We start from the raw sequence: 9,180 nt of genomic DNA on the forward strand, positions 1-9,180 counted from the left end.
GAGATGAACTGGTAGAGTACGATCTTTAGGAGAACAAGTAAACATGTTCTACTCAGAGCTTGACGGCAGAATAGCCTCTAGTTTTACAAATTGTGTTCTTGCTTGAATGATGTCTTCATATATCATCTTTTTTTTCATATGTAACGTGCAGGTAATAGTTGTGGTCAAATTGATCTGCATATGCAAACCTATCCTATCTATCTTTTTTTCATTGTAGTTGAACTTAACTATCCCTTAATTTCAAAAGGAGCAATTTTGACAGGGTTGAACAATGTTTTTATGTTTCATTAAGTTGATTGTTTTAAATCTTTTTATTTGGACATGATCGTATACAAGATACAGGCATCCTTTTGTTCACTCCAAAGCACGTCATAATCGATTAGATATTTTATTACATAGATATATAGGCGTCTACGAGTTCACTGGACGTCAGTATTTGCCTCGTTTGCCTGCCTTAAGCTTCAGCATATGCAAATCAAATATTCATGTTAATTTTAATCTGCAAAACAAATTAGAGGGATAAAAACTGAGAATTCAATCAGTTACCTGATCGTTCCGGGAGTGCTTTTGGCATCAAAAGATTTCAATATGTGACTAGCAACTATCGCATGAGCTGCCTCTGTGAGATGCACTCCGTCCCAGGAAACGTACCTTGATGGGTCGCTGCACAAGATCGAGAGTGGGCTACCGCATGGGGTGGAGACTGAGAAGTTGTACGGCCCCTCACCTCCACAGCATGCGACCAATGTCTCTTCTATACCTGTCTCTCCAAGCGATGAGCAAACTTAAGGATCAAGTTAAGTGATTGATTACTAACGAAGTTAATTTTGGTCTCACCAAATGTGCCTGGATGCAAGTAGAGATGCATTATGGGGCCATAGTAATCAGCATACAAGATCTTGGACTGCGGATACCTTCTTCGGAGGCGCTCTAGCTCACGCTGCAACAGCCGATTGTGGTATTCTATGAGATCGTTCAACCAGTCGATGCATCCGGTTTTAGGATTTCTCCGGTCTTCTTGATAGACTGTGAGGTACACTGGGCTGCATCCTACTGGATAAATCCCAGATACGAGTATCGCCTCTGCTCTTCCTTGAATCAAACTCTGTCAATGAATTAGGAACAAGGAATTAATTCGATCGATAGAAATGTATTTGAATCTGAAATTAATATTCTGATTTAATTTCTCACATCTATCGTTGCACCAATTGCATGGACAACCAAGGGAGCATATCTTTGGATGTCAGTGTTGTTCACTCTGAACGATCTACCAAGATGACTCCACCCAATTCCTTCTTTTCCTCTCTTCCAAATCGATGGAAATAAGAGAATAGAGAGCCTATGGTAGAGTCGCCATCTTCTCTTCCTCTTTTCTTCTCTTCCTTTCTTCCTTTCCTCTCTTCCTTTCCTCTCCAAGCCGCCACCAATCAAGGGAGAACTTCCTCTCTTCCTCTCCTTTCCAAGCCGCCACTAGCCAAAGATGAACCTTGTGAAGAGGCGCCGGCCTTAGGAGATAAAGAGGAAGTTTAGGAGTTTGGTTGGTCCTAGGATAAGAATAGGAAGTGCAAGAGGTGGCTGGCCCTAAAGGAGAATCCCTTCAAGGTGGCGCCGGCCCTAGCAATAAGAAGAAGGGGAAGAAGTTGTGGGCGCCAACCCTAGGTGGATCCAAGGAGAAATCCAAGAGGTGTGGCCGGCCCTAGAGGTTTAAGAAACAAGGATTGAGAGATTAAGTTGTGTGTTTTTCCCTCTCCTAATCCTTCCCTTTTATAGCTATGTCATCTTAGAAAATTTAGAAAGAATCTAACAAACTTTTCTTATTCAGATTTAGTTAGAAAAATCTAATAAAATCTCTTGATAAGATTTTATTAGTTTCTTAATAAATTTTCTTAACTAAATTTTGTTATTTTCTTAACAAAATCTCTTAATAAAATTTTGTTAATTTGTTAACAAAATTTTTTTATTAAGTTTTGTTATTTTCTTAACAAAATTTCTATGAAAAAATCATAACAAAATTTTGTTTAGGATTTAGAAAAAATATAATTTTATAACAAAAATTCTTAACAAAATTTCTTAACAGAATTTCACAAGAAAAATTCTTAACAGAATTTCATAAATTCTTAACAGAATTTCCTAACCAAAATTCTTATGGAATTCTCTCAGGTAGATACGAAGCTTTATCTAGAGGCTACAGCAGGGACCTAGAGGAGGAATTGGTTTTGACCTCCTGATGGGCTTGGGCTTCCTGTGTTCTCCCTGAACACTCAACTCAAGTCCATCAATAATAATTCATACCACTAAAGGGTTATTATTGAACTACCTCACCAATCCCATATTTTAATATGGGCTCCTTCTTATCATGAGTGCATTAATCTCCTTGTATTTAAGATATCGTATGTCCGTCAATTAATTGAATTACTGACAACTCAATTAATTAACTTCTTATTCTGAGAGTAGTACCACTTAACTTTATTATCATGCGGAACTAAGTGCACTTGCAAGATTTACATGATAATCCTTATGAGCTCCTCAAGGGGACATATCAGCCTAATTATTAGGACACAGTTTCCTTCTATAATCAACAACACACCATATACATAGCATTATCTCCCAACTCATCGGACCTTTTGATTTAACGAATAAATATCACCCTTTGATGAATTAAAGAAATACATACTAAGTATATGTGCTTGTTATTATATAGGGATTAAGAGCATGCACATCCATAATAACTGATGTCTAGTTTGATTATATAGTCAGCATAAATCAAATGACCTCAAACGGTCCTGCTCAATACACACAAAGTGTACTAGTGTAATTTAATAGTCAAGATAAACTAATACCAATTACACTACAACCACTCCAATGGTTTGTCCCTATCCATCTTGGTTGTGAGCTACTATTTATAATTTATAAGGAACTAATAACATGATCTTCTATGTGTGACACCACACACCATGTTATCTACAATATAAATTAAGTGGACAACTGCATTATATAAAATGCAGACATTTGATCAATGTGATTCTCATTTCATAACAGATGTTCATACACAAGCTAGGCTTATAGTATACATCCCAACACTGTGGGCAGTTGACTGATGATATGTGCAGAAATGGGTTGGCTGCCCTGTCAGATCCAAGTTGGATCTTTGAGCTGGGAGAGGGAAGGCATCCACAGCCTGTACTGCTCGCTCATCTCGGCGGGCAAGGGCATGAGGTATCGGGGCATGATGGATCAGTCGGGGTGAAGCTTCTCTCCGAGGCGGTGGTGGAACTGGTCTTCTATCAGTAGTCGGGGGTGGCTCCTGAATCATCGTGTCAGGTGAGCTGCATCTCCTCCAGATGAATGTTTTTGGTAGCTCGCTCTAACAACCTTTGATAGCTGGTTGGAGGTTTCTTGACCAGGGATCGAAAGAAATCTCCATCAAGCAGGCCTTGAGTGAAGGCACTGGTCAAGATGTCAGGTGGGGTCGAGGGTACATCCCATACTACCTGATTGAAATGATGCATATATTCTCGTAAAGTTTCTCGAGGCTTCTATTTCATGTGAAGAAATTAAGGGGGGTCTTTTGGTATTTTCTGCTACTGGCAAATTGATGCTGAAAGACTTCCTTGAAGTCTTTGAAGGAGCGGATGGAAGAGGTCGGAAGCCAATTGAACCAGCGCTGCGCTGACCCTACAAGAGTGTTGAGGAAGACCCGACACTTAACTCCATCTGTGTATTAGTGTAGCAAGGAGGCGTTCTCAAAATGACATAAATGATCTTCTGGGTCAGTAGACCCGTTATATTCTCTCAACTGTAGTGGTCAAAAATGATGAGGTAGTTCTTGCTCCAAGATCTCTCGGGCGAATGGAGTGTCAGGGATGTTGAATAAAGGATTCATTGGGGCTTTTCCTTTGTGCCCGTCCTGATGTCCTTCTTCACCTCGAGACCCCCGTGAATCTTCTTCTGTAGGTTCCACACCTCTGTTGGTGGAGCCCACAAGCAACAGAATCTTTTCTATAGATGAGGGCCTCTGGCCTCCAGCAGGAGCGTTGGCTGCAGGCATAGGAGGCAGCTAGAAGGGAGCATTCTGAAAGGCTGCTTGTATGGCTTCATGGATGATTTGGTTAAGGTCCTCACGATCCAGTGTGACAGGTCCTTCATGGTTTCTTTCCTCCACGGGGTCACGATTGTCGGTGGTGCGTCTGGTGTTAACCATTGTGGCATATAGCTCAGATTTCCCATAGACGATGCCAATTTTGTTCCAGCTGGATGCCATGAACGGTCAAGCCACTAGTCAATAATATGTCACCTCAACCTTCGCTGAGCCCGCCGACGAGAAGGACTTGAGGAAGAAGAGAACTGAACGAACGGATTAGCAGGGCACCGGGATTCCCGACGAAGCCACTTCAATGCTCAAGTCAGCAAGAGAAGTAGGGAAATGGAGAAGAAATAGTGTGTCGAATGTAAAGGATTCGAGAGAGCTTTCATACCTGCTGAGGAGTTTATATACTCACTGAGAGAGGTAATCTTGCTGATGTGGGAGCAAGCGGTATCTGAGGAGACAGGTTCTGCGCATTACTGACAAGCGGGCAGACAGAATGACATCTAGGGGGCAAGGTCTGCGAACCTATCAACCACCCGATGGCTTGGTCATGCGGCTTCTTCCTGTCTTTTAGCCAAGAGTAGAAACTCAGTAGGGCTTAGGAGACCAGGTTTGGTAACCTAGTAACCACTTCTATCCAGTGGCAAAGTCCGCACGCTTGGTTGCCTTGCTGCTAGACTATCCTTTAGTAGGGAAGTGCCAGAGGGGGGTGGCGTCGGAGTGGTGTAGAGTGATATGGCTCGTCGAGGCAGAGCCAGTGCAAGACTAGGAACTAGAATAGGCGGCCGAGTGAGGCCGAGAGCAAGACTGGGCTATCGAGTGAGGTCGAGAGCAAGATGGGACGGTCGCTGTGAGACCGAGAGTAAGACTAGGCGGCCGAGTGAAGTCGAGACCGAGATAAAGTGGTCGAATTGGTTGTTTGCATGATCGAGTAGTTGGAATGAGTGAGTCGGGCGGTCAAGTGGGCTAGTTAGTGGCTGAGTAGCCGAGACGAAGTGCTAGGCGGCCGAGTGGCTGAGATACAGGGTTGAGTGAGATTGCTGTGAGGTTGGTCAAATATGGTTTGACCATTGACCTATTGACTTTACTTGTCATGTCGGATCGATCATTGACTCACTTCGCCATGCCGGGCTAACAAAGATCCGCCGTATCAATTTTATTCGATCAAACCCTAATGGGCACTCACATATATTTATTATTTTAAATAAACTCAAACTCAATGAAAAGCATAATTAAACATCGCCGTCGCCGTACTCCACCTCGGGCTGCACGTCGAATCCGGCCGCCCCGTACACCAGCCTCTCCGGCGTCTCCACCCCGCCGCCCACCACGCACGTCACCGGCACGCCCGCCTCCGGCAGCTCCTCCGCCACCATCGGCAGGATCCGCGTCCTGTACGGCCGCACACCTTCCTCGAACCCGATGTCCTCCAAGAATTCTGTCATGTCCGGCGCCGAGTAGCTCCTGTTCGCGGTCACCACCAGGGGCCTCTCGCCGAACACCTTCGGCGAGGGAAGGAGCCAGAGATTGCTCTCCGAGCTCCTCTGCTCTCCCCGGACCAGCAGGGGGTCCACCACCGGGATGCCGAGCGTGTACCCGGACGCGAAGGTGAGCATCTCTTGCACCGTACCGGCCCACGGTGCCGACAGCGCCACCAGGTGCTTCACGTAGGTCCGCCGCCAGGCGATGGAGCTGCGGCCGAGGAGTTGCAGCGCGAAGAGGCCACCGAGACTGTGGGAGAGGAGGATCACGGGCTTGCCGCCGTTGCCGGCGCTTGCGACCTCTATTAGCTCCTTGAGGTCTCGCAAGTACTGCGTGCCTATTTTGCAAGGGCGGCCGTCGGCGGCCAGACCGTAGCGGAAGTCGTATGGCGCGCCGAAGAGGTTTTGGCCGTCGACGTAGCCGACGCGCTCCAGGGAGTTCACCAGGGGCGCCATGTATTCGGTAATATGCCTGATAGAGGGCGGCGCTTAGTAGCAGAGGAGGAGGTAGAAGGAAGAGGGGAAGCGGCATACTTGAGGTGAGGATCGAGGTAGAGGAGGCTCTGGGTGGAGCCGAAGTGAGGGGCGCGAGTCTCCACGCCGGGAGCGTTGCGGTAGTCGTCGAGGTCAGCGTGGTAGTAGAGCGTCATCCGCTCGGCGAAGCAGCGGGTGAAGGCCGGCACCAGCACTGACGGGTCGAACCACAGCCTGAACCACCTGCCCATGCGGGCTCCCTGCCTCGGCGCGGCGAGGGCGCAGAGGAGGCTGGATGGTTTGTACTCCGCCGTGAGACGTGCCTCGAGTTGGTTGCCTCCACTGCCGGGGATGACGACGATGGGGTTGAGCTCGGTGGTGCTGCCTCCGGCGGAGAGGCACACCACCGGCAGCATCAAAGCCATGGAAAAGAGAAGGCGAACCAGAAGGCAGCAGGAATTGATAGGATTGGCTTCCATGGCGTTGCAGCTTGTCTTATCCGATCATGTGTGATTACTTGATGCAGCAAATGGCTGTCTCTGCTGCTTGAAACTTCTTGTTTTACCATTGAATTATGACTAATGTGCGGTGTTCTTTCGTTTACTTGGCTTCCTTTTGTTCACTAGTTTAGGTTGATGTTGGTGTTTCCCTTACCGGTGATTGGAAGATCAAAAATGCATCTAAGAGAAAAAAGAACAGATTAGGTTTATTACGCACAGTCTTACTAAGACCATTTGTTGACATTGTCTTGTAGATAACTTGTTCAAACTAAAACCTGGGAACCCATTGAAGTAGATAAAATTTTGATGGCTCTAGTGAGAGAGATAAAGCGTGGCATGTAGTCCGAGGATTTACCAACGCAATCAAATATGACAAAACATCTTAGCTAGTTATAAAATTTACTTCAATCAGATTGGTTCGGGCATGAAGAGCAAAAATGGGATAAAAAGGCCTATGAAGGTCATTCGGTTTATTTTATGAATCCAATGCAGAATGTTTTTGCATTCCTCAGTGGAATTATAAAACCATGAGGGCATGGACCACTGTTAAAAAGGCCTAATTAGGTCATTCGGATTATTGGCGATAGAAAGTAACAGAGAGTCTGTTTTTGCAATTATAGCATGATTGTCATCAGCATGATTTATCATCAGCATGATTGTCATCCAATTTAGAGGAGAAGGTGCTTAAATGAAACATCCGTTGATCAGTTTCTCAAATGCTGACTAGGGATGAAAGAAAACTTGAAGCAAACTTTTGTAGAGTTGTCCACTGAGGAAGTCAAATTCCTGGTTGTTTTCTACTACGACACATTATAGAATATAATCAAATTTTTATTTATGCAGAGTCAATTAAATTATGAATGATATAAAATTAATCAAATAATCAAATCATAAATAATATAATTAGATTGATTTGATTAAAATATTTTTTATTTATTTTTATTTTTCTTGATTTATTAATTGTCATTGAATAAAAGTGTATCTTTAGTTTATGAACAAAATTCGGTGAGAAATTTTTAATGATATCACAGTAAGATTTCTCAATAAATAAATACATGCAATTCTTTTTTTCTTTGAAGACAACTACAATGTCTATGGATTCTTCCACTCAATCTAGGATTGAAAATTTTGCTATCATTGTCTTTTCTTTTTCCGGAAGCGATGTCTCATCCTTACAAATTACAACTCATACGTTGAATGACCATAATTATTTACAATGGACTCAGTAAGTAAAAATAGTCATCTGCGATCGAGGGAAGCTAGGTTATCTTACAAGTGACTCCTCTCATCCCACATCAAGCGATGCATCGTACTAGACATGGCTGGTCAAGAATTTAATCGTGCTTGCCTAACTAATTAATTCTATAGAACCCAACATTTGCCGTCGTTATGTCTAGTTCAAGACGACCAAGGAGGTATGTGATGCAACTCGAAGATGTACTCCGATCTGGGCAATACTTCTCAGATCTTTAAGCTATGATCGAAGCTGAAAGAATTAAAATAAGGTTCAAATTCTGTAACACATCTTCAAGATCTTTGGTAGGAACTTAATATATTTTTTTGAAGAAGATTTAATGTGCGCTGATTGTAGTATCAAAATTTATCGCAATATTGAAAAGGAGCATGTGTTTGATTTTTTTGACTAATTTTAATCATAATTTGGATAAGGTAAGTGGTTGTATAGTTGCACGTGATCCATTCTCATCTCCTGAAGAATCCTTTGTAGAAGTCCGACAGGAAGAATCCCACCGTAAAGTCATCCTTACTGATGAGATTATAACATCACAATCCATTGCAATAGATGTTTTAGCGTTGGTTTTTGCAAAAAAAATTCATACCAAATCAATGACAAAATATGTTGGAATACAATCAAAGTCCCACATTGGAAATATATGGAAAAGATCCTGGGGTTATAAGATGGAAAATATCTCATTGGTACGAGGTCTTTTGGGTAAAACCCAAAAATAAAACCATGAGGGCGTGAGCCCAAAGTGGACAATATCGTACCGTTGTGGAGATATATATGCATTTCATCTGGATCTAACAGTGGTATCAGAGCGGGTCCATGTGGTGGGAGTTCCTATTAAAGGGTCTGTTGGGACCGTTAAGAGGGCGGATCCGTTGGGATCCGTACCAATAAAGGGTTCGTTGAGACCGTTAAGGGGGCGGATCCGTTGGGATCCATACCAATAAAGGGTCCATTGGGACTATTAAGGGGGTGAATCCGTTGGGATCCGTACCAATAAGGAGTCCGTTGGGACCGTTAAGAGGGCGGGTCTGTTGGAATCCGTACCAATAAGGGGTCCGTTGGGACCGTAAAGGGGGCGGGTTCGTTGGAATCCGTACCAATAAGGGGTCCATTGGGACTGTTAAGGAGGGCTCCCAGTGGTCATTTGTTTGAGGGGTAGATTGTTGGAATACAATCAAAGTCCCACATTGGAAATATATGGAAAAGATTTTGGGGTTATAATATGGAAAATATCTCATTAGTACGAGGCCTTTTGGGTATAACCCAAAAATAAAACCATGAGGGCATGGACCCAAGTGGACACAATCGCACCGTTGTGAAGATATATATGGATTCCAATGGATCTAACAAAATAAACATCTTTGGTGCGAACATTGCAACTGGTCAAGC

At 43.8% G+C, this 9,180-nt stretch overlaps 2 protein-coding genes across 2 annotated transcripts; both read right to left on the reverse strand.

Moving 5' to 3' along the window:
• Positions 1 to 419: 419 nt before the first annotated feature.
• LOC141812320 (GDSL esterase/lipase At1g28610-like) lies at positions 420 to 3,313 on the reverse strand. Its single transcript, XM_074700365.1, has 5 exons — positions 3,050 to 3,313; positions 1,192 to 1,305; positions 838 to 1,105; positions 547 to 760; positions 420 to 459 (listed from the first exon to the last, which is right to left on the reverse strand). The coding sequence occupies exons 1-5, from the start codon at positions 3,311 to 3,313 to the stop codon at positions 420 to 422; spliced, it is 900 nt and encodes a 299-aa protein (XP_074556466.1).
• A 2,006-nt stretch (positions 3,314 to 5,319) lies between these two features.
• On the reverse strand, positions 5,320 to 6,555 carry LOC141812321 (lecithin-cholesterol acyltransferase-like 1). Its single transcript, XM_074700366.1, has 2 exons — positions 6,103 to 6,555; positions 5,320 to 6,040 (listed from the first exon to the last, which is right to left on the reverse strand). The coding sequence occupies exons 1-2, from the start codon at positions 6,519 to 6,521 to the stop codon at positions 5,320 to 5,322; spliced, it is 1,140 nt and encodes a 379-aa protein (XP_074556467.1). The 5' UTR covers positions 6,522 to 6,555.
• Positions 6,556 to 9,180: the final 2,625 nt, after the last annotated feature.

This window comes from Curcuma longa, chromosome 18 (assembly GCF_044706935.1).
Source record: "Curcuma longa cultivar G26 ecotype Majalengka, Jawa Barat chromosome 18, ITB_CL_G26_1.1, whole genome shotgun sequence".
NCBI lineage: Eukaryota > Viridiplantae > Streptophyta > Magnoliopsida > Zingiberales > Zingiberaceae > Curcuma > Curcuma longa.

What these genes read in the sequence shown, in the direction of transcription:
- LOC141812320 (XM_074700365.1), bottom strand. Translation starts at nt 3,313, where the DNA reads ATGATTCAGGAGCCACCCCCGACTACTGATAGAAGACCAGTTCCACCA. An exon ending in ATACTATAAGCCTAGCTTGT is followed by an intron (nt 1,306 to 3,049) that starts GTATGAACATCT and finishes TCGATTTGGAAG; the next exon opens with AGAGGAAAAGAAGGAATTGG. An exon ending in CAATTGGTGCAACGATAGAT is followed by an intron (nt 1,106 to 1,191) that starts GTGAGAAATTAA and finishes ATTCATTGACAG; the next exon opens with AGTTTGATTCAAGGAAGAGC.
- LOC141812321 (XM_074700366.1), bottom strand. Translation starts at nt 6,521, where the DNA reads ATGGAAGCCAATCCTATCAATTCCTGCTGCCTTCTGGTTCGCCTTCTC. An exon ending in TACCTCGATCCTCACCTCAA is followed by an intron (nt 6,041 to 6,102) that starts GTATGCCGCTTC and finishes GCCCTCTATCAG; the next exon opens with GCATATTACCGAATACATGG.